Raw genomic sequence first — 25837 nt, 5'->3', positions numbered from 1 at the left:
TATTCAAGGTGCCCATTATATTCTAACTATAGAATTAGAATAATCATTCTATTTCTATGATTACAAGAGTTCACCCAAGTGCTTTGATCTAAATCACAAGTCAAATTGCAATTGCAATATTTGCTAAATAAAATGTAAAACATTTTTTGGGGGTGGGGGGGGCCAATGTGGTGTAGAGTTGAACAGAAAATGCACAGTTGTTGTATACTGTTGGATTGAAAGGTGTATCAATCAATTAGAATGGAGAAAGCTCCCTTTTTTTTTTTTCTTTTTTTCTTTTTTAAATTATATATATATTTTTAATCGCTTACAATTTATTTGTTGCCTCCCTAGGGTCAATCACTACTCAAAGCAAATGTCAAACTTTTTTTATTATTCAAAAACATGAAATACTGCCATACTGTCCAAAAATATAAATATTTTGGTCATATTGCCCAGCCCTACCTTTACCCCTCATTCTCAGAACTATAACTATGACACAAAAACATACTTTCCTTCTAGTTATGTGCTCACCACTGACTCACCCTCCTGTTTTGATGTTTGTGTATCATTCTGTTGGGGACATGTACAATCTGTTTTGTGTTTAACCAATGTGTAGTGCCATTTTCAATGTGGATGGGCTGGCTGGCTACAGTGGTTCCTCCTCCTCCGCAGCTCTTATATGGTGTGGCGTTTCCTTTCCTGTTGTGTTTTTTAAAGTGCGGTTAAGTAACATTTTAATTAGACTCTTGTGTTTTGTCAGTTTTTGACTCTCCTAGGGCTTTGGTTGGGTTCTCTTCTCATGAAAGTCTTGCGCCGCTCTGAGAAATTCACTGAGTGGGCAGAGCCAAGATATGGTTTTGAAGTCTAATCTATACTGTCATCTGTTTCCAGTATTTTATCTATGTGAAGTGTAATGAAAACATTTCAGAAAATGGGATTCATTTGGCAATTTATGACAGGCTCATGACGTATTCAATACCTTTTTCAATTGTAGTCACATACATTCGTAATTCACTTCTGTGTTTTCTAAACAAGGTGGTTATCACAAGTTTAATTTCCTTCCTAACACCCCCACTAGTTCGCCACACTGCCGGGCCCCACCTATGATGTTTATTAGTATTAACCAATATCAAATTCACTGTCCTTGTATAGCCTGTTGAAACGGCCCCCTTGTGCAGAAATAATTTGTGTACTACCTGTGTGCTCGCCTTTTGCCATTTTACCAGTGTCTCAATAGATTATAACTCCTGTAAGAATGAATCTCAAAATTCATATATGTTATGGCAATTTGAGAAGGCCCATTGACTGAATCTAGGCTTCTAAATGGCTCTATCCTCCATCACATGACAATCTTCTCCCCATTTTTTGTGTTATGTAAATGTTGACTAATTTGTCTTCTAGGCCAAAAATAAGGAGACTGGAGCACTGGCTGCAGCCAAAGTCATTGAAACGAAGACTGAGGAGGAGCTGGAGGAATACATGGTGGAGATAGATATCCTGGCCAAGTGTGACCACCGCTACATCGTCAAGCTGTTGGACGCCTTCTACCATGATGCCAAGCTCTGGGTAAGAACTTAGGGGCCAACAGTGGGCCGTGTGGAATTTGTTCTGTTACCCAACTCAATGGTTTAATCCCCTCCATTACAGAATAGATTCTGGTCTGACCTGATGGTGAACCCTATAGGTTACTATGAGGTTCAAGCTAGATCTTTCAGTTCCTCCCTATTGTAGGGTATACTTTATTTTAGCTTTCCGCTGCTTTCTTATTATTGAATAGACGGCATGTTTTGCATGTACTTTGTAATCAGCCCATGTCTGCCAAGACAAACACAAGTGACCTTATTATGAAGCCGATAGACATGGCAGCTCTGCTTCTAGCTCCTAAGCAACTTTGCAGTATTATTTTTTTGTGTGTGTTTCTTACAATTTTAGCTCAACGTTTTATGCGCTATTCCATACAGACGGAAATAACTTTCGGATATCAGTGGTGGTAACTCACCAGCATTCCGAATTGGCTATTTTGATCATACCCCCAAGTCAATTGAACTTATCCCTAAGGGCTGCTCAAAGACGCCTTCGGCGGAGTGGACGTTTATACTGACTCAGGAGGCGTGCACACCATACACCACTACAGAGTATATAACTCGCTAATGTTCAGTCCCTGGACAATAAAGTAGACAAGCTCAGAGTGAGGATCTCCTTCCAGAGAGACATCAACATACTCTGTTTCACAGAATCATAGCTCTCTCCAGATATACTGTCCCCGTCCATACAGCCAGCTGGGTTCTCAGTACATTGTGCAGATGGGAATAAAGAACTCTCTGGGAAGAAGAAAGACTGAAGTGTATATTTCATGATTAACTACTCATGGTGTGATTGTGGTAACATACAGGAACTCAAGTCCTTTTGTTCACCTAACCTAGAATACCTTACAATCAAATGTCGACTGCATGACCTCACGAGAGAATTGTCTTTGGTTATCGTCACAGCCGTGTATATTCCCCCTCAAGCCAATACCATGACGGCCCTCAAGGAACGACACTGGAATTTGTGCAAACTTTCACAGCATATCCTGAGGCCGCATTTATTTTAATAAGGCAAATCTGAGGAAACGCTATCAACACATTGCCTGTAGTACTCGCGCTTCAAAAACTCTCGACCATTGTTACTCTCCCTTCTGGGATGGCTACAAATCAGATCACATCTCCATTCTGCTCCTTCCTTCCGATAGGTGGAAACTCAAACAGGAAGTACCTGTGCTAAGATCGATTCAACGCTGGTCTGACCAATCGGAATCCATGCTTCAAGATTCTTTTGATCACGCGGACCAGGATATGTTCCGGGTTGCCTCTGAGAATAACATTGACGTGGGGACTGAGTTCATAAGGAAGTGTAAAGGGGATATTGTTCCCACTGTTATAATTTAAAACCTACCCAAACCAAAAAATGTGGCTAGATGCCAGCATTTGAACACGAAACTGAAAGCGCGAACCACTGCATTTAACCACAGCAAGGTGACAGGGAATATGGTTGAAATAGAAACAGTCCAGTTATGTCCTTTGTAATGCAGTCAAACAGGCAAAACTATAGTACAGAAACAGTGGCGTCGCAATTCAGTGGCTCAGACACAAGACGTATGTGGCAGGGATGCCAGACAATCACAGATTACAAAAGACAAAACCAGCCATGTTGCGGACAGCGACGTCTTGCTCCCGGACAACCTAAACATCATATTCTCCTGCTTTGAGGATAACACAGTGCCACTGATGCGGGCCGCTCTCGTGGCCGACGTAAGACCTTTTAAGCGCGTTAACCCTCCCAAGGCTGTAGGCCCAGACAGCATCCGTAGCCGCGTCCTCCCATCCTCAGAGCGTGTGCAGACCAGCTGGCTGGAGTTCAATTCAATCTCTCCCTATCCCAGTCTGCTGTCCCCACTTGTTTCAAGATGTCCACCATTGTTCCTGTAACTAAGAAAGCAAAGGTAACTGAACTGACTATTGCCCGTAGCACTCACTTCTGTCATCATGAAGTGCTTTAAAGAGGCTAGTTAAGGAACATATCACCTTACCTTACCTGACACCCTAGACGCACTGCAATTAGCATACCGGCCCAATAGATCCACAGACGATGCAATCGCACTGCACTCTGCCCTATCCCATCTGGTCAATAGGAATACCTATGTAAGAATGCTGTTCATTGAATACAGCTCAGCCTTCAACAGCATAGTACCTTCCAAGCTCATTAAGCTCGGGCACTGGGTCTGAATCCCGCCTTGTGCAACTGGGTCCTGGACTAACTGACGGGCCGCCCCCAGGTGGTGAAGGTAGGAAACAACACCTCCACTACGCTGATACTCAACACAGGGGGCCCCACAAGGTTGCGTGCTCAGCTCCCTCCTGTACTTCCTGTTCACCCATGACTGTGTGGCCACATGCCTCCAACTCAATCATCAAGTTTGCAGAGGACACAACAGTGGTAGGCCTGATCACCAAATATGAAGAGAGCCTACAGGGAGGATGTGGTGCCAGGAATAGGCAGAGTGGTGCCAGGAATATAACCTCTCAATTTTGACAAAATGTCAACAAAATTAAGGAGCTGATCGTAGACTTCAGGAGACAGCAGAGGGAGCATGTTGCCATCCACATCGACAGGGCCTCAGTGGAGAAGGTGAAAAGCTTTGAGTTCCTCGGTGTACACATCATTGACAGTCTGAAATCGTCCACCCACACAAACCGTATGCAGAAAAACCTCAGGAGGCTGAAGAAATGTGCCTTGTCCCCTAAGACCCTCACAAACTTTTAGAGGCAAATATTCGTAGGAACCTTTTGTGACTGAAGCCATTTTAATGGTACTATAACAGCTTACTCAATTTAATAAATATATATACTACATATTCTACAGATATACTAAATATTCTATCCACATACTGTCCATAATGTTTATACATCCCATCACGTGTGTATCATACAGACTCCGGACTCCGACATTGCTCATCCTAATATTATATATATCTTAATTCCATTCTTGTACTGTTAGATTTGTGTGTATTGTTAGATATCTCTGCACTGTTGGGGCTAGGAACACAAGCATTTCGCTAGATCCACAATAACATCTGCTAAATATGTGTATGCGACCAACATTTTTATTTGATTAGCTTTGAATCGTGCTGGTCCCGGACATAAACTATCCTAGGAATTACAAAATGCATGGGGGGGAAAAAGGGAAATAGTCAAACATCCAAGCCAACAAGTTATTAAAACAAATAATCACCGTTTAGACTGTAGCAACACTGTTATTCTGAACTCCGATTGATAGTTAGATTCTGACATTTTATAATTCATGTTATTTATTTATTTCTCTTTTTGACTACCACTGCATCACTGAATGTGATCGATCTATGACCGTTGAAACCATCACCTGGAAATGGGTGCTGTATAAACTCATCAACCGCCAAAAGCCATGTGATTATAAAGTTGCTTAGTTGAAATTGTCATAGAGGGGGAAGTAAAGATTACGTGAAGGGCTGTTCTTGCAGACCAAGGGGGGCACCACGCGCGGATATGGCAGCGGGTCTATTGCTCCACCTCCCATCTGTTAAAAACACAGCGGCATAGCTGGAATACATTTTTATTTTCTACAAGGCCTCTGCACAGGGACTGTCGGCTCATCTAGATTTTTTTATAAAGGTCAGTGTGCAAATACACGTACAGCTTTCAAATTACACATTTCCTGTGTGTCCCCTTGGTGGGGTTTCAGTTTTTTTTCTCTGATCGCATTCTCAAGAACTATTCTAGAGTAAAAGCCTATAATTGAGTGTACATAGGCAGTATAACCAGACTTGAATCTGATGTTATTCAAGAGGCCCAGGTTATTTACTACAACAACAACTTCCTTAATAAGAGTGAGTGGTCAGGTGCAGCCCAGTGTTCAAGCACTCATATACCACTTCTCACTGTTTTATTTCTACTTTTGGTACTGTTAAGATTGTAGATTTACGTTTTCTGCAAAAAATGGAAAGGCAAGTGGAAGGGGGAGAAGGTGAGCAACTTGTCTGTTGGCCCTGCATTACACCAAAACTGGTTATAGAAAATTGTGAGAAATAACTATACCAGTTTAATTTAAGGACCAAAAAATTGACAGCTGTGCCGTACAGGTTGCAAAATAGTTGGGAGGATTTTATGTGCCATTTTCTATGGCACGTGGTTTATGAACTTGCTGAGGCTGGTAACTCAAATGAACTTATCCTCTGCAGCAGAGGTAACTCTGGGTCTTCCTTTCCTGTGGCGGTCCTCATGTGAGGCAGTTTCATCATAGCGCTTGATGGTTTTTGCAACTGCATTTGAAGAAAGGTTCAAAGTTCTTGAAATTTTCCGCATTGACTGACCTTCATGTCTAAAAGTAATGATGGATTGTCATTTCTCTTTGCTTATTTGAGCTGACCTTGCCATAATATGGACTTAGCCCTATTTGGTAAAAAGCCATCTTCTATATACCACCCCTACCTTGTCACAACACAACTGATGGTCTCAAATGCAGTAAGAAGGAAAGGAATTCCACAAATTAACTTTTTAAAAAGGTACACCTGTTAATTGAAATGCATTCCAGGTGACTACCTCATGAAGCTAGTTGAGACAATGCCAATAGTGTGCAAAGCTGTCATCAAGGCAAAGGGTGGCTTTTTGAAGAATCTCAAATATAAAATATATTTTGATTTTTTTTAAACACTTTTTTTGGTTACTACATGATTCCATATGTGTTATTTCATAGTTTTGATGTCGTCACGATTATTCTACAATGTAGAAAATAGTAAAAAAGAAACCCTTGAATGAACACACTCTGTGTCAAAAGTTTTAGAACACCTGCTCATTTAAGGGTTTTTCTTATATATATATATCTCACTTGTTTTGGTACTGCGCGTATGTAGTTTGTTTTTGGTCGCAGGTTCAGGAATGACTTAAGAATTGCAACATTTACCTGGAGCTAGCTCTGCAAATAGCACCTGCTGAGTGATTTTTGAAAAGTCAGTCAATCAATAATGGTCTTCGCAAAAATGTTTTTATTTATTTACTATCTGTAGAAACTGAGAATAGAAAGGTTCAAAACTTTTGTGAAACATCACAGTTGAAAAATATATAGAAATCAAAACAGGATGGTGTTGAGGGGAGCTGGACTAAAATTTACAAAAAAATGAACTAATATACTGTCTGTAAAATGTGTATGTAGAAGCCTAAGTATTGTTGTCCATTAGTTTACTCCAATTAGGGGAGGGATGATGGGGTTAGGCGAACATAATAAGGAAGGAACCTGTGTAAAAATATATTATCTTCCCAAAAATGGGCGATTGGATATTATGCAGATAATTACATTTGATAGATTGTGGCTTCTATATGCAATATTAAAGCTGATCTACCCTCTAAAAAAATATATTTCAAAAAATATTTGGAGGTGTAGATGACTCATAAATAGAACTGTCGTACTTGGATATCATCAGAAAAGAAGCATGTTCTAGTTTAGACCATCCCTCGCCACTTTCTCTACAGTGTCATAACAACTCATACATTTCTGGGTGTGGATGAGGCATTCGATCATAAAACCTCCACACAAACACTGGCACCACAAACGGAGAGCCTCTCCCTGGCTAAGGGCCAGTGCCGAGGGGAGGACTAAAGATGTGTGATCCCTGGAGCATGCCAGTCTGCCTGGGAGGGATGTCTCTGCTGATGACAGGCTGCAGACTGAACCAGCGGTTGGGCTGTGTGCCTCAAACCCCCCTTTTTCAGCCGGAGAGCAGGGGTGGCACATTCCGCTGCACACCCACTCTGCTCTGTAGAGAGAGAAGGCTGTTTGTTCTAGTTTTGGAACAACCCGCTCTACAGTGTGAGAAATAGGGGGCCTTTTAACATAGGGCTGCCACTGACTGCTGACGTTAACACGCACGACTGCAGCCAGCCAGCCATGGTAATGCTTTCATCTGGAAATCATCCCATGGTAAACCAATAAAGCTCTATTAACAGGTGTTAACAGATGGGCATCGTGTTCACCTGCCAGGGCCAACATAAAAAACCTGCTGCACAGTCTGAGTGTCATCCGTGTGCGTGTATAATTTATACCTCGTCAGTCCCTCCTCGAGGCTCCGTCTTGACGAGGAGAGGGCTCTCCGCGTAAAGGAATGCTGCAGTGTTCTGCTGTTACCAAGCAGAGGCAGAAAGAGAGGCCATTAAACAGGAGGTGAACGATGTCAGTGTCAGTTCCTCGTTGAGTCTATCCTGCACAGCTTCACTCGGCGTACAGTAAATCTGTCGTGATCTTGTTCATCTTATCTCACTCCCTCTTTCCCACCGTCCCGGTGGACCTACTGTACAACCTTGCAATAGAGCAGTGTGTTGTCTATCTTACTGTTCTGAATCACTTCTGAGGAAGTGTTCTGTCACTGAAACGTTACTCCTTTTCCAAGGTGTCACAACGCATAACACTGATGATTTTTGAACATGAAGGAGAAAGCACAGTGGTCTTTTTAAATACAAGTGACACACTATTTAATACCCGGGAGATTTGTTAAATGAGGTTGTAAATCGGTGTCGGTGCACAGTTGAATAAACTGAAGTCAATGTCTCCTAGGTGCTGCCTCAGCCAGTTTACTTGTATATCTAATAGTGTTTGCAGGTCCACACGCCAGTATCGGCTCAACTTAACTTGCCCGACTGAGCAGTCAGTGGCAGGAATTCAAAAAGGGCTTAGCCAGTGAAACTACATCTTTTAACAGTCATCAATTAACATATTTCTCTCCAAAAGGAGATGGATTATCACGTATCCTATAGAACATCTGGGAATATTGCTCAATGTCCTTTTCACTGATCCCATAACACAGCCCTCTCAAAGACTTGGTGATTGTGTACAGCGAATGTCAACCCTCCTAGCTCTATTGGGCTGTACTGTATTTTGTGGCTGCCTACAACAGGCTCTGACGGAGCTGTGAGTAGGTGGTGGAAGAATGCGGTATGTACAATATTTGCGTGAGCGTGTGTACGTTTTGTATGTGCGTACATGTGCAGCCCATACAGGCTGTAGATCTGACCAGTTGGATCAGATCTTTCACCAGTGCGACATTGCTCACGTCATGAGGAAACAATCCCTCAAAGGGGAGGGGGGGGGAAAGTTACCGGCCTAGCAGCAATAGATAGTCATCATTAAATTCCCCTAAAAACCGACCTGGTGTCACACGTAAATCTGACTAAGCCTTTAGGTGTTCGCCGCCGCCTTAATCCTATGTACAGTACATAGCTTGTCATCCACATCTGAATTATTTGTTGACGGGTGGATTGGCAGGGATTTAGAAAACTGGAGGGCCAGGTTATTGAGGTTAACCTATGCTAACACATGACCTCACAAAACCTATTTTTAATATCATAAGAGGCCCTTGTTTTACTGTGACGACATGGGCACCACCCTCGGAATGAAGGTTGGTACACCATCCCCAGCTGTGTGTGTGTGTGTGTGTGTGTGTGTGTCTAGATGTACGGTAACAAGCCACCGTTTTGTCCTCCATTTTGTTCAGTACGAAACTCCTCCACCCTGTCCAGCAGGGTTTGCCAATGCTTTGACAGTGGTGTCATAGCATAGGGATGAGTGAATGGGTAGGAGAGGGCACTTTGTTATGTTAAAACAAGACGTACATATGTTATGTTAAAACAAGACGTACATCTGTTTGCCCAATCAGCAGGGAATTATGTAATCGTGAGATCACAGGGCAGGTATGCATGCTATTGAGCTGTCGCAAGCGTTCTGAGTGCCCAAGACCAAACACATTGCACGCACGCGCACACACACACCACTTTCAACGTTTTAGTGGCTCTCTGAACTCCTGGCCGTAGGTTAATGTACCACAGTGACCCTCTAGGGTCGTGGAATATTATTAAAACACTTATTTATACTCTGGCTTTGTGATAGTCCCCCGTTGACTTGCATGACTCATTCATAAGTAGCCTTTGAAAGTACAGTGTGGAGGGACTTGTGCTCTTGTGTATCTGTGTGTGTGTGTGAGGAGGAAACAAGGATTAAGTTTTTGGCAGCTGGATAAAATCTCTCCGACAGGACATTTTTCAGACTTGTTTTCAGTGGGCCTTTTCCCTCTTGCTGTTTCACCTCAGCAGTGCTGGTATTTGGTTTATGTGTCATGGAAGGCTGTGGAGTTAGTGACCATCGCATCCATCGCTAAACACACTGTCCTGTCCTGCACGGCCACGGTGTGTTCCGCCTTCATTGACACGAGGCAGTGCAGCGTGTTTGAGAAGGCTTTCGCCACAGGTGTCAGAGACTGGAGTGTACAACTAGAAAGGGAGATGTTGGTTTCTCTCCTGTTGACTGGGCAGTGTCCGCCCGTCTGCTGACATGTCTAAGTGCCGTCTTTTTATTAGGCAGATCGACTGGGTTCTAAGAGGCCTCACTTCCCAGAACTCTTGTCTGTCTGTCTCCCCCTCTTCTCTTGAGTTCAAATCTTCTGCCAGGGTGATACGAGACCTATTCTCTGCTGCATCTCAGTGATGTTGAAAACAGTTAGGCTACCACCTGTCACTTCTTCTGTGGACCTTCCCTCTTGTCTCCTCTCAGCCCCCCTCTTTTTTTGTCTTTACCCCTCGTCCTGTTCTTTGGGAGTCTTTTAACTTTAACTGTGATTTTATTTTAAACACGATGAGGATCTAACGTCTACCTTTTGACATTGTGATGTTGATAGTTCTGTAGAAAATTGTATTTTCACATTCCATGGAATCCCTCCACCCTGTTAGGATGTTTTGTATGTAGTTTGCATTTCCGGATCAGTTTTTGTGTTCCATTGGAACTTCCTGAGGTTAAACTGTAAATCACAATGCTGGCTGTTTTTCCCTCTTCCTCCTCACAGATCATGATCGAGTTCTGCCCCGGAGGAGCCGTAGACGCTACCATGTTAGGTGAGGAGACATGCACTACTGTAGGCCGGGTAGTCCTTTATAGGTGTGTACTCTATAATATGTGCTCTGTCCCTTGGAACATTGTTTTCCTAAGCTCCCCGCCTCTCCCGTTTTTGACGTTTCACATTCCGTACCTGCGGCCGTAGCTGCAACTGCCACGGCACTGTTGCTCTTAAGGATATTGCTTTATTATGATAGGATTAGTGAACGGGGCCAAGCGATGTCTCGTTGTAATGGGTCTGCCATTGTAGCAAGGTACTAGGGGCAGACCGACAAGACCCACACACTGTGGGAAATACCCCTGCGCTGTTTATCCTTTGATAATCCAGCTCCCTCATACAGCAGTTGCTGGCCCCAAATACAACTAACTAAACACGGAGAGAATAAGAAAAAGTCCTGTTTTAGCATGTAAATGTTTTATCAGAGCCAATTTACGCTCTCGGGTAAGTAGCCATTTAAGACGATTTACAGCGTGTACTGGCAGCAGCTCCATCTGCCTCATGGGAAATACTCAGGTGTCCCAACGGACCCACCTTGCCTTTTTATTAGGGACTTTGGTTCTCAGTTAAAGTTGTTGAGTTGTACCATTTTCCTGTTGAGGTAAAAACTTAGCCATTGATGTCACTGCGTTAGTGATGTCAGTTTCCCCTAACCTGTGTCCTCCCCTCTCTCTGGTCTGTAGAGCTGGACCGGGGCCTGATGGAACCTCAGATCCAGGTGATCTGCAGACAGACGCTGGAGGCCCTGGTCTACCTCCACAGCATCAAGATCATCCACAGAGACTTGAAGGCCGGGAACATCCTCCTCACCCTGGAGGGAGACATCAAGCTAGGTGAGACTATCTTCTCCTTCCACAATGTTTTACGCATATAATGTACTCTTCTTCTAGAACACTGAGACCTCATGTTTCCAGAATACTAGAACCAATTTTCTTCTCATTGGATTTTCTAGATTCCACAGCAGGGCTGTTATCCACCTCAATCAAAAATGATTTTGAATAATTCTCCAATAAGCAACAAAGATTTCTCATTGGACAGTGTATAAGGGTCACATTGTCTATGGCGTTATCTTGTTGGTCAGCAAGAGCGGGGTGGGAATGTTTACATGAATGTTGCGAACGCACAACCAACCCACTTAGAAGAAATCCTTCCCTGAGACATCTCTGAAGAATAAAATGTGAGAAGTGTGGGAAAACGGCGTTCTGATTTTTAAAAAAAAAGAAAGAAAAAAAGAAATCTGCTAAATATGATTTGTTGCTAGTATTCTGTTGATTTTCAGCATTCCTGAAGTTCTTTGTGCTGAGGATTTGGGTCAAAACGGTTGATATCAGATATTTTGTTGAAGCACCACTTGCCTAACAACAACGCTGCTTTGTGGAGCCTACATGTTACAAGGCCCTCTTCAATGCCCTTAAATATGTCCACAAGCACAGACACCAGAGCTTTGATTTAATGACTGGGAGTTGCCTCTGGAGTCATTCAGTCAGTCCAGTCGGTCTCAGGAAAAACCTCTGTTGCTGCTTAACGGAGAGCTTTTATCAACAAGTTATCCAAATACGGCCGACACGTACAGCACACTTCTGACGTGTCATACGGAGCTAGTCTGTCATGTGTTTTTCCTTTTAAGTTTTTTGTTCCACAGATTTAGACCATTTTAGATTTGTTCGTCGGGTGAGAGACCCATGGTATCTATTTAATCACAGATGGGTGAAGTTATTTAATATTTTGCTCCTAGTTTATAGGGTATTCCCATTCTTTCATTAAAGTCATTGGCCCCTAAAGAATTCCTCAAGGTTTAACAGGAAACTGACACCTTGTCTGTGGAAATTTGGGATATTGTGCCTGTTCAGTAAATTGAATGTCAGCTTTGCGTCTCCCCTCAATGATGTCATGGCAGTTTACGGTGTGGAAACAAATATGATGCTTAAATGTGACATTGGGGAGTGTATGATAGGAAGACTAGTCTGCTCTGCGATGGATTTGATATTATGTTTATACTGGTCACAATAAACAATGTGGTAGTCTTTTCAATATTTTATCGAACAAAAGCTATGCGTGTGAAGGAAATAGACGCCTGGCTCCAATGGAAGCCCGTCTCGAATAAGCGCCGGTTGTGTTCAGTGATTTTGAAGGAAATAAGTGCCCCCGCTATTAATTGTTTTACGGTATTCCTCACCCGAAAGAAGATATCAGGTTATAACACTGGCCCATTAATCATTCTCTCTACCAAGAAATTGAATTTTAAAAATAAAAACAATTAAAAAATACTTTTCTTTGTGCTTGCAGCGGATTTTGGGGTGTCAGCGAAAAATACCAAAACCCTACAAAGAAGGGACTCTTTCATAGGAACACCATACTGGTAAGTACTGGTACATACACATGAAAACAGAGTAATGTAAATGGGTGCCTGCCACTGGGTGTGTCCCAAATGGCCCCTTATTCCCTTTTTAACGAGCACTACTTTTGACCAGGGGCCATGGGTGCCAGTTGAGCGCACAGTGTTTAATGGGATTACGGTGGTACTGCATGACGAAGTTAAGAACATCCTTCCTACTACCCATGCCACCTTGTTGAACCAGTTGTATGTCCTGCTTGATATCATAAGAACATTCCGTACAGTAGTGCTCAGTCGTTATGGCTTGATCGTAACCTTTTACAAGGCTCTTGTGAGAGCTGATATGTAATTGTTGTGGTTCTGGACCTTGTGCTCTGGCTGGTCCTCCGATCATGGTTGGGTTGAAGTTAACTATTGACCAGAGCAGGTCTCATCCGAGGCAATGACTATCGTCTGAAATGGCCTCTCAGTCAACCTGCCCAGGTGTTGCACATTGTTCACTAGCTTCATAAATGAGTAACAGATGCCATTTCACTCTATGTATTTTACAGTGAATGAAGCCAAGCAGTATAATATTTCTGAAGATTATGTAATATGTCACTTTTGATCGTAGGCAAACACCGGATAGGCCTCTGGTATCTCCAGAGCTCAGATTGAAGTATATATGCCTACTATTCACTTGGTCTGTAAACATAGCTGAATCAAAAGTGTGTTAACATGTCGAAAACAAGATGTATATATATGTGCACCAGATTTAGCATTTAGAGGTTAACCATTTGTCCTCTATTGTGCTATATTGTATTCCAGGATGGCTCCGGAGGTGGTGATGTGTGAGACCATGAAGGACGCTCCGTATGACTACAAGGCTGACATCTGGTCCCTTGGTATCACCCTGATCGAGCTGGCCCAGATCGAGCCCCCGCACCACGAACTCAACCCCATGAGGGTCCTGCTGAAGATAGCCAAGTCTGAGCCCCCTACCCTGGAGCAGCCCAACAAGTGGTGAGACCCAGAGGGGGGTGATGATGTATAGGTCCAAACCCTAGGCCAAAGCCAGTGAAGATAGGACTTTGAGTGTGCAGAGCTGTGGCTTTTCGAATCAGTTTGAGGCGGTGCGTTCCGTCGCTCAGTAGATGCAAGAGCTATACTCTAGGTGCCAAGAGCTATGCTCCAGATGGGAAGAGCATTCTTAGTGAAAGCTTTATTTTTCTAAGGAAATACAGTGCCTTCAGAATGTATTCACACCCCTTGACTTTTTCCACATTTATGACCCGTTTCAAGAAGCTAGGCGTATGTTGCACATCACTACTTCACAGGAGAGGCATTTCAACGCTTTATTATTATTATTTGTATTTTTTTAATCAAAATGCATTTTTTGGGCAGAAATGCCTTGTAGAACATGTGAACTTCATGTGCCTTAATAACAAACTTTTATGCCATCTGTAAATACGAATACATTCCGAGCCTAGTTGGTTTAGCCACTGAAAAAGAGAGGAATCTTCCCACTAGCCATGACTGGCTGAGGATAATGAATGGGCTGGACATATCAAGAGATGAGTTCGGATTGGTCTGCCATGTCTAACATGAGCTGCTCAGTATGTGTAAATAATTCTTGCTACCTCAGCTTTTTTGAAAGCTATAATGTTAGCCATAGAGAACTGACAAAGTGTTGCTACTGCCCTCAAAGATCAGTGGGATGGACAAACGTTACTTTCTGCACATGGTTGACCGCAGTGACGGGCCAAACAAGCTGTAGCTAGCTACAAACCAAACGGAAAAGACACGCTGCCGTGACGCATTCATCCATGTATACGGCTAAGAGTCTAGCTACATTTTCAGATATTATATCTTTCTAATTTTGCCAATCATTTTCATTGCAAGTTAAAGCATACTGTTAGCTAGCTAGCGAACGTTAGCTATCTAGCTGGCTCGCTAGTTAACGTTATGTGTATGATCTGTGTAGTAATATTATTTGTCTCTCGGAAAGCCATTTGCATTGCTTGTTATAGTTTAATGTTAACTAGCTAGCTAACATTGAACCTATTTGGTTAGCTTTAGCTACCTATTCATACTCAAGAATTTTGTGGATGGTGGCTAGCTATGCCAATTTGGTTGTACTGTAGCTATGGGTTGGGATTGTGGATCATTGTTTAGCTAGCTACACGTCTAAACAAAAGACTCCACTTCGCAAGAGAATGATTACATGACCCATCAAGTTAGCCAGGTGTGTCTAGGGGTGATTACGGCCATCTATTGTATTTCATGAACGTGTACATGTCTAGACAATAGTGATCCAACCACGTAGCTAGATGTGGCTGGCGGGTGGTTATAGAATTTATTTCAGTGTCTAGGTAAGGATGATATATTTTATAATTATTATGTTTCCAATATCTTTATATGGACACGTTCAAAGTCAGATTAGGATCTAGGCCAAGGACTAGATAGTGTATTTTTACCTGGGGCTAAAGGTTAAGAGGGTGTGAACGATGCTGAATAGGTGTAGACAAAGAAGAGCTCTCCAGTAGCTATACCAAAATATTCAACGGCCATTTTCTCAAAAGTGGAGTTACAAGTTTATCAACTTTCAAAGCGGAATTACTTTCCCATTGTTCCTCAACTGCAGTGTACGATATACCATTTTCTAGTCTCTACTTTTATCCAATGTAAAAAAACAAACATGACTTGAAATTTTACTACATAGGACCGAATCCAGGTAGTGGGTCAAATATTGTTGTTACAGTGGGATTAAAATTGATTTAATTGTCTTTTTTTGTCAACGATCTACACAAGTGGTCTTGATTTAGATAAGTATCCAATACAGTTATTACAGTTGTCTTTCTGGGTAAGTTTCCAAGAGTTTTCCACACCTGGTTTGTGTAACTTCTGCCCATTTTTTTTTTTTTTTTTTTTCAAAATTCTTCAAGCTCTATCAAATTGGTTGTTGATCATTGCTAGACAACAATTTTCAGATCTTGCCATAGATTTTCAAGCAGACTTAAGTCAATGTTGCTGAGTAACAGTTTTAACTGTCTTCTTGGTAAGCAAATAATGTATATTTGGCCTTGTGTTTTAGGTTATTGTCCTGCTGAAAGGTGAATTAATCTCCCAGTGTCTGGTGGAAAGCCGACTGAACCAGGTTTTCCTCTAGGATTTTGCCTGTGCTTAGCTCCATTCCCTTTTTTTATCCTGAAAAACTCCCCAGTCCTTAAGGATTACAAATGCACCCATAGCATGACGCAGCTACCACTATGCTTGCAAATATGGAGAGTGGTACTCTGTAATATGTTGTATTGGATTTGCCCCAAACAGTTTTTGTCCTGGATACAAAGCGCTATTTGCCATTTTTTTGGGCAGTATCACTTTAGAACCTTGTTGCAAATAGGATGCATATCTTGGAATATTTTTTATTCTGTACAGGCTTCCTTTTCACTCTGTCAGTTATATTAGTATGGTGGAGTAACTACAATGTTAATCCATTCTGTGTTCTATCACAGCCATTAAAGTCTGAGTCTGTTCCGTTATAGCCTCAGATTGTCAAGAGTAGTGAAAATACCACCACCCTATCTCCTTTCTGTCTTCCGTTGATTAATGTTCCCGGAATTCTGTGTGTTTAAGGTCACAGGAGTTTAAGGATTTCCTGAAAAAGTCGTTGGATAAGAATCCGGAGAGTCGGCCAAACGCAGCCCAGCTCCTGGAGGTAAGATGGTCACACTATACTCTAGCTCCGGCCTCTTTGACGTATGAGGACGGTTTCCCCTTATCTCATTCTTCACAGGTCCACGTTCTTATCCTCCCAAACATCAGCTTTTTCAGACACGAGGAATAGGGAGATGATACAATGGGCAAATGAGCGGTAACATACAGAGGGCATTTGGGAGATGGAGGGAGAAAGAGAGCGAGAGAGCACAAGGAAATAAGAGATGAGGAGTCTATTAAAATGCAGGACCCACTACTTCCTGTCTGGGTTTAAAAGCAGGAGGGATTGCTAACAATTTGTATTACTGTTTCCAGTGAATGGCACTTTTGGATTTTTTTTCTCCATATTCTCCCCACCCCTGGACAATTACAGGGGCCGAGTATCCTGGCCAAAAGCCTGCTGGGAGTTTGAAGAACACCGGAGAGAGACCGGAGTGGTCACGTTCGGTGCCACACTGTAGGTTTTGATCTCTATCATACCACTGCTGTTTTTAACACCAGTGCGATGACGTTGATGGGAATGAGACGCCTTGAACAGCAGCCAACCGCACCCGCTGTGGCTTATTGGCATGCATTGTGACACGGGGAGGAGTCCTTGGGGGGTTACTTGGTCTGTGGATCACTCATTGATTGAGATTGCTGAAAATCTCATTGTTAGAAGTCAATTTATTTACATCCATTATTCCAGTCAACACTTGGACAATGTCCGTGTGCGATCGTATGTGTCAGGGGACAAACATAAGTCTAGTCAATGTGACTGTAGCTCTCCTCTCTCCCACTCTGTTATGTCACATCCATGGCCGCCTCATCCCATGTGGGGGAATGTTGTATACATGTTGTCTACACAACCACATGATGAAGTATCTTAATTCACCACAGCCGTGACCATTGGTCCCTAACTACAGATTTAGGATCAGATTGCCCAAGCCCAAGTCCCAACGTTAACCATTAGGAGGAACAAACGATAACTTACCCTGGACCAAAGGTTAAGACTAACATCACCCAACTCCAGCCATTCTGTGCCTCTACCTCTCTGAAGCTGGCCATGTGGTTCACATTGAAGCATTTCGGACCAGCCGTCCAGACCAGACCAGCCCCTCCCTTACAAACATCAGAGGGAGCTGTTAAGCCGGGCTGAGCCATGGCTGGATCAAACATGGCTGGGAACTAATGCTGGTCCGTGTGCTTTCTTCACCCAGTGAACATTTTGCTTAGTGTAGCAGTGGTGGTCCAGGCTCAGTTTTCATAGTAAACCTGTTGAAGCTGGAGGGGCAGAGTAAAGTTTCAGAATAGGAGTGCTGATCTAGGATCAGCTTTGCCTTTTTTTTTACTTATGAATGAACATTACATAGACGAGGGAACGGATCCTAGATCAGCACTCCTACTCCAAGATGCTTTATGAATACTAGCCCTGAGTTGTGAAGCTCCTTTGTGAGACAGAGCATGGGGAGAGGGTCTCAGAGAGGTGCTGCGGTGTGATATGTTGAATCAAGAGAATTACCACTACCTGCCAGAAAAGGATTCACTGTTTAGTTGAGCCGGAAACCAAACCTGTGTTTTTTTATTTTTATAACGGTTATAGAGAGATCGCTACCATGTATACCCAGGAAGTGTTGATGCGACGTTTCAAAGAGCGTCTGAATCCGTTCTGTTGGACTTCCAGTGAGCCAAGTCCATAAGTCTTAGTGAGGTGTTTCAAATGCTTCTCCCCGCGTTCCTTGATACCCCAGACACTGCGTTGTGGTGTTCAAGTGTAGCACTTTGCCTGGGTGTTTTTCCTCTCCTGTGTGATAGCTGGCACTCTGCTTTCCCTGAGTCCTTGTTGACTTGATGCATTGTCTGGCATTGGAGAAGTTTTAAAGCTATCGCTAATGCTATCCACACGGATGGAGGCAGCCCAGAGGGTCCCTTTCTGCCTCAGCCACACTTCCTGTCACTTGCCTACCTGCCTGTGCCAGCTGGGCCAATTAAATTAGCCATTGTTCAAATCACCTGAATAATAGATGCTTGCTCTTTTATTTTCGCTGCACTCACATTTTCACAGCCTTGTCTGTGGCTGTCAAATTACCCCCTCTCAAGCCTGCTCCTATTATTACGCTAATTAAATTATTCTTATTGGATTTTTTTGCCCTGTCTTATCTAGGAACTTGGTTTTATAAGCACATGAGGATTTGGGGTCATCTTCATTGTTTCATCAGGGTGAGCTCATACCCTGGCCTCATTGATGGTTGCTACTGTTTCTACTGTTTAGAAACGGCCATGGGTAGAGGTAGCAGATTAAAGTTTCACTCTCCTGTGAAAGTACCCTTTCCCCCTGTTTGCTTTCTATGCCCCTGTCAATCAAGTGGTTGTCCTGACCTCCTCCCTGTCCCCCCAGCACCCCTTTGTCTGCTCGGTGAAGACCAACAGACCCTTGCGAGAGCTGGTCGCCGAGGCGAAGGCTGAAGTCATGGAGGAAATCGAGGACAATCGAGAGGAAGGAGAGGAGGACGACACCGCTGAGCTCTCAGTCCCAGTGGTAAGACCCTTTTACTGCTCGCACTCTCTCCTGTCTCTCTCCTTTCCTGCATTCCTTTTATCCTATATCCTTCTCTCTCTTCCAATGAACTTTCACCTCTGTTCTTAGCAGTGGCGTTTTCCTATTGTTTCCTGAAGTTCTCGTTTCACGTAGGCCTCAAAGTAGTTTGGTTAATACAACCAAGACATTCTGTTTAGCAGTCATGTTGTATGTGACATTAAGGGAGGATATTGATATGTACATAGCTGAATCAAAGTACAGTACATCTACTTTTGGATTTTTCTATGTCTGGTGACTTTTCTTTTGATAGTTTCTGCTAGCGTGCCCCACACCCCAGAATCTGCAGCTTCCTGTTCATCTGTGTGTGTGTGTGTGGTCTAGACTAGGGTTTCCCAAACTCGGTCCTGGGGTCCCCCCACCCTGGCTGCATGTTTTGGTTTTGCCCTAGCACTACACATCTGATTTAAATAATCAAAGTTTGATGAGTTGGTTATTTGAATCAGCTGTGTAGTGCTAGGGGAAAAAACTAAACGGGGGGCCCCAGGACGGAGATTGGGAAACCCTGGTGTTGACTCAGCAGGGCAGCGCTCTCTAAAGTGTGGGGGTGTTTCTGTGGTGTTCGGATCGCACACTGAGATGGGGGCGGAGGACATGCACACACTTCTCACTGAGATGATAGAATACACGCACTAGAGCACATTCTGCATACACTGATAGTCACACACTCCCTGGACGACCTCAAACTCCAGCTGCCATGGTCATTATGTCCCTGATGAGGACTCCATATGGTCTTTCTACTATTCAAACACAGATTGAGCCTAGTCCCGGACTAATGGAGAATCTCCATTTTTGAAAATGGGTTTGAATTCAGGATTAGGCTTAACCTGCGTCCGGGAAACCGCCCCTGAAACATCTACTAATCAAACGCTTCCAGTTAAGCGTTTTTTCAGGTTGAGAGTAATGGGTTTACTGTATATGAATGTGTGGGTGGACTGGATTAGAAAGTGAGGGGAAATCAGAGGGCACTAAATCACTGGTGCTCAAACAAAGGAACAGAATTTGGAACACTTGCTTTCACACACCCAGGTACCCACCGTTAAAAAAGGATGCTGTTTGTTGTCCTGTACACTGGCACAAATATCGCTTTACCACCTCTTGGGGGACTTCATTATTTAAAGTTTGACATGGTTTCTTTTCCACAGACATGACCCTTTAGGTAAACATATACACTTGCCTTTAAACTGTATGTTTTCCAAATCAAACAGTACTGAAGTTGGACATTAGATTGGTAGAATTGTGTCGGTGATAATGAGTCATTCGTAACTGTTATGTGATATGGACCTGAGGTCATTTCAGGTCAGTCATTTTGGATGGACCGTAGCGGTCTTCATTATTGCTACCCTTAGAGCATCAGTATAGTCAGCGGTCTGTCCTGTCCTCTTGCATTATAGCTACTGCTGACCCACAGTCAAGAGATCAGCATGTTTCATTCCTGCACTCTCCTGACGGAAACCCCCCCCCGCGCGCTACCGCGCGCGCGCACACTCCAAACAGCTTTCTTCTCACACAACCCCCCCCCCAGAAGGAAATGCAAGGCCTGAGAGTGCAGCTTTCAGGAATTCTTAGTCGTCCTTCACCACACACACACACACACACACACACAAGGTACAGTATGATCAAAAAGGGTTGTTTTGAGATATTTGTAAAGTTGAATACATTGATGTGTAAAGTCGTATTTCAGAATGTAGACACTCCAAGATGTTGTCTGTATCATGTACGGTCAGAGGTGGCACCACAGGTCCCAGAGTGGTCGTGACATATTTTTCTTCCTGATGGTTACCAGCTGGTTAAACTCTAGAACCTGGTTGTAGCAGGTACCTTAAGAGTTGCCCTATTGTCTGGAGCAAGTAAACTGAGCAGTCAGGCAAGTTGAGCCTGCTCTAAAGTTGCCCAGGTGATAACATGAAAACCACAAAAATGTAAGGAATTTCAGTAAGCCTAAAACTGAACTTTCTGGTTCATCTCCATTGTTTAAGTGAAAGAGGGACAATTAATGGCAGCCGGGCTAGTTGAGACTGATTTTGTTGTTCCATTAGGAAGAGCATTAGAAAAATAAAGTTTCCCCTGGCCAAATGGGACTGGGCAGGGCGCGTAGGTGTAGACCACAGTTGATCAGAGTGATACAGCGTGTCAGATCGCTACTGTTTAGGTGTAGGCTGCCACAACATTTCTGTAAAGTGTTTTTGCTTGTGTCGGGAGTGAGTTATTTTCCTGTTCGCTAAAATAATACTGGCGTGAAGTGGAGAGCGCGCACTGCTTTCTATAGACGTGCACATGCCAGACCCGCAATTTCCGTAAATCTGATTTGGTCGACACACACACACACACACACACAACCTGCAGCACTCTGGTGAGAAAGACATTGGCTACAAATTGTGTGCGAGTTAACAAATTATGAGGCAAGGCCATCAAAAAAAAAAAAAAAAGAAGCCTACTTTGTCCCTGTTTTCAACGCTTTTGTGTCATTTTGTATTCAACCAAATCTAAAGTGGTGGGGTTCTGCCCCACCTAATTGAAAAGTCCTGGGGGCGAATGCCTGCTCGCCACACGTTTGCTGGCGGCCCTGAAACACACAGAGCGTAGCAGCGGGTGTATTGGCGGAGAGGTTGTAAACATTTGTCTCAGGGCCTGGAGAGCAGTTAGCCAGTTCTCTCCAACTGTGAGTTCTTCAGAAAGGCTGGCCCCGGTCGTAAAGGTGGCTGATGACCATTGTTAGCTTAACGCTCCGAGACCGCTCTCTGCACGTGAGCCACGGGACATCAACAGGATCTGCACCTGTTGATATTATTAGTGTGTTATTACTGATTACATACTTTATCTCCGGTGCGCAGAAGAGGTACGTTTTATAGGTAGGAGTTTAGAAAGGAACATCTGCATTGCTACAGACAGTACCAATAAAGGTCAACACTGCAGATCTACTGCAATATGAAGCCAAGAGAACTTGAGCATTAGGAATAAGACCATCAAGCATTAAGGCTAAGTCCATTTCATTTGGCTCGTATTAGTGGGATTACTTTCAACATAGGTGCTTCTGGGGGAAAAGGTGTGAAAAAGGCGCCCGTGTTGAAATGCTTTGTCACTGCCGCACATAACAATGTTCCTCTCCTCTCCCCAGCCTCCAGGCAAGGACCCGTCTCAAACCAGTCAGACCAGTCTACAAGGGGACAATGCCCCAGACACACTCACCAAAACCCCCGTGGGGGCCGACGCCAAACCCCCCATGAGACCTTCCCGCACGAGGGATGGCCAGCTGATCGACCGACAGCTCCCTGATGAGGGCATCAGCATTGTGGACTCTGACAAGCCCGAGAGCGAGACCTCTGGCAAGGCCTTCTCCAGCTCCGACTCGGGCATCGAGGATGGAAAGAGCACCTCGGATGAGAGCAAGCCTGTGGACACCCCTCTGACAGAGAACCCGACCCTGCTGGCACAGCCAGAGATGGTACCAAAAATACCCCAAAGCCAGTTAGTGGTGAAGGGAGGAAGCGTCAACATGGCCAGTGGGGAGGTGCCCGTAATTGGGGGAAAAGGGCCCACCACCCCTACCCCAGACCCCACACCTTTGATCGGGCTGAACGGCAGCATGAGGAGGGGGCCTTCGAAAAGGGAGAGGGTCCCCATAGGGGCTAACATGGACAACCTGATGACCCACCACAACGCCAATGGCATCTCCAAGAGGTACTCTGATGCGGGCAGCGTGTCTGCTTCTGAGAGCATGGACATCAGCCTCAACCTGTCAGGAGACATGTCAGTCAACAAGGACGATGGATCCCTCTGCCCCAGGGTGGTGAGTAACACCATGTTTAATGTCACATTTCCAATGATTTATCCTAGTGTTTAACCAAAACACCTCAGACTTTTGTATTTCCACGGCCTGGCTCCAGTGACTTTCTGGGCCATGGTCTCGGCAGACCTGCTCTGGCTTGGGGCCAAGGCAAGACCACTGGGATATTTTGGGCAACATTTTACATAACAATGGCTAGCTGTGAGGCCTCCCGAGTGGCGCAGCTGTCTAAGGCACTGCGTCACTACAGACCAGGGTTCGATCCCAGGCTGTGTCGCAGCCGGCCACGACTGGGAGACCTATGAGGCGGTGCACAATTGGCCCAGTGTCGTCCGGGCAGGTGCATGTTCATTATTTGTTTATGGTTCATTGAACAAGCATGGGGAAACAGTGTTTAAACCCTTAACAATGAAGATCTGTGAAGTTATTTGGATTTTTACGAGTTTATATATAGTGTATAATGTTTGACTAAAACATAATCATTTGAAACCTTTGCTTACATTTGAATATGATCACGTCTCCATTATGCATGGGAATACTTGGGAATACATTTACATTAAAATCACTTGGAGCTGATTTCCTGGTGTTTTTATGGTCTTATGTCCCCAAAAAAATGTAAATTTTATTTTGCTCAGAGAACTTTGGGGGCCAAATAAAACCACCCGCGGGCCTTCAGTTGGGGAACCCTGTCCTAGGGTGAAGGCTCACAATAAAGAACAGCTTGTCTTAAACTACCCCTAACCTGCATTCATACATGCACTTGTCAATGAGTCAAACTCCACTGAAATAAGCTGCTATGTCCAATGTTTTATGGCAAAAGCTTCAATTCTAGCAGAAGAGGCTCTGAGATGGAAACAAACTGATGTTCTCTGGAAAATGGACACATCCCATCCTTCTAATAACGAGTCTGTTTTGCACTAATACAATTCCATTTTCCATCCATTATGACCAATGGCTCTTTGTTTCGAGCTCTATTCAGCATTCAGTATTGTGGATGTCATTTCTATACAGCCATTGTTGCTGGGGGAGCTTCTGGTTGTTGGACTGGCCATCACTGGAAATCTATTCATTGGACTTGTGTTCTATTTGTGATATGTATTTTTCCAGAACAGATTATTCAGCAGTTAATTTTTCCACTGGGCTAGATGAATGGGACATCTATGTTAGACCCAGTAACAGTGTGAGGCTATATACATGCGAGACGGGCATGTCAGGAAAAACCAGGGGTTTATGAATGGTGCTGTATGAGAGAACACAGATCAAGGGAGGGAGGCTAGAGCCAGACGCGAGGCTAGGCCCCATCTGAGCTGTTGCTGCAGTACATACACCTGTGCCCTCGGAGCACACTGGATGTGTGCTCAACTTGTTCACATACATTATGCACCGATGTCATCACTCTCGCTCACACACACACACACACACACACACACACACACACACACACACACACACACACACACACACACACACACACACACACACACACGTCATCGCACACAGTGTCTCTGTCAAAGGTTTAGAAGAATGGCTACTGTTTACTTACAGTACCTTCTCTGGCGAGAGACGTACAGGGAACGGTGTTTGTTCAGCTGGCCCCTTACGTTTTCACTTTTCATCAATAGGATGATTATCATTTCCACGAAAACGCCCTTAAAGTAGCCATGTCACCCAGGGCTGTGCTACTTTTCCTGGGCAGAGACTGGTGTGGTTCTGGCCCAGTGACCAGTAAGAACCATTTGAGTCTCTCTGTTTCTGTACTGGGGGATGAGAGCTCTGTTGTCAGAGAATCCAACTTCCTGCTTGGCACTCCCTCCCTGTACAACAGAGCAGGGTAATTATAGAGGACCGGCCCAGCAGGATCACCCTGTTTTAGGGATCATACACACACACGCAGCAAATGTTGATCTGCAGTTCGTTAGGCGTAGCGTGTTTTTAGGGACCACCAGCTGTAGAATTGGTTTGCAAATTACCGCCGGCACCCTGTTTAGAATTGCTAAGTGCTCTCGGGCCAGCAAACGCTGACGGTGTGTCCATGCCTTTCCACTACTGCTCTTTCCTGTCAACTGGCAGGCAGACTATGTACAGTGCTCTCCATACACAGCCTTCTTCTTTAAAGACACACTAGTGTGTTGTCGTCATGTATCATGCCAAGGAACCCAAACATGAAGTGGACTGAACATCCTTACTTGTTGTTATATATATATATATACACTGCTCAAAAAAATAAAGGGAACACTTAAACAACACAATGTAACTCCAAGTCAATCACACTTCTGTGAAATCAAACTGTCCACTTAGAAAGCAACACTGATTGACAATACATTTCACATGCTGTTGTGCAAATGGAATAGACAAAAGGTGGAAATTATAGGCAATTAGCAAGACACCCCCAATAAAGGAGTGGTTCTGCAGGTGGTGACCGTGGACCACTTCTCAGTTCCTATGCTTCCTGGCTGATGTTTTGGTCACTTTTGAATGCTGGCGGTGCTTTCACTCTAGTGGTAGCATGAGACGGAGTCTACAACCCACACAAGTGGCTCAGGTAGTGCAGCTCATCCAGGATGGCACATCAATGCGAGCTGTGGCAAGAAGGTTTGCTGTGTCTGTCAGCGTAGTGTCCAGAGCATGGAGGCGCTACCAGGAGACAGGCCAGTACATCAGGAGACGTGGAGGAGGCCGTAGGAGGGCAACAACCCAGCAGCAGGACCGCTACCTCCGCCTTTGTGCAAGGAGGAGCACTGCCAGAGCCCTGCAAAATGACCTCCAGCAGGCCACTATGCTAAGTGGACAGTTTGATTTCACAGAAGTGTGATTGACTTGGAGTTACATTGTGTTGTTTAAGTGTTCCCTTTTATTTTTTTGAGCAGTGTGTATATATATATATATATATATATATATATGTATATATATATAACAAAATATATATATATTTTTTTACCGTCCTAATGGTAAAAAAACACTGCTGCAGTCACTCAATCATGGTACTGTATTGTGACACTAAACACACACTTTGCCCCC

The 25837-nt window shown here is 44.0% G+C and overlaps 1 protein-coding gene across 1 annotated transcript in view; it reads left to right on the top strand.

Annotated features, from left to right (window-relative positions):
* The window catches only part of LOC139583931 (serine/threonine-protein kinase 10-like), a 45531-nt gene that overhangs the window by 9893 nt on the left and 9801 nt on the right, over nt 1–25837 (top strand). The window contains exons 2-9 of the mRNA XM_071415425.1: nt 1384–1548; nt 10379–10427; nt 11110–11259; nt 12713–12785; nt 13569–13763; nt 16377–16458; nt 18835–18975; nt 22151–22822. Of these exons, the coding sequence (XP_071271526.1) occupies nt 1384–1548; nt 10379–10427; nt 11110–11259; nt 12713–12785; nt 13569–13763; nt 16377–16458; nt 18835–18975; nt 22151–22822 (1527 nt within the window). The remainder of the gene's footprint in view (nt 1–1383; nt 1549–10378; nt 10428–11109; nt 11260–12712; nt 12786–13568; nt 13764–16376; nt 16459–18834; nt 18976–22150; nt 22823–25837) is intronic.

The sequence above is a fragment of the Salvelinus alpinus genome, chromosome 1 (genome assembly GCF_045679555.1).
Source record: "Salvelinus alpinus chromosome 1, SLU_Salpinus.1, whole genome shotgun sequence".
NCBI classification, from domain to species: Eukaryota; Metazoa; Chordata; class Actinopteri; order Salmoniformes; family Salmonidae; genus Salvelinus; species Salvelinus alpinus.
This window is presented reverse-complemented; position numbering and strand designations above follow the sequence as displayed.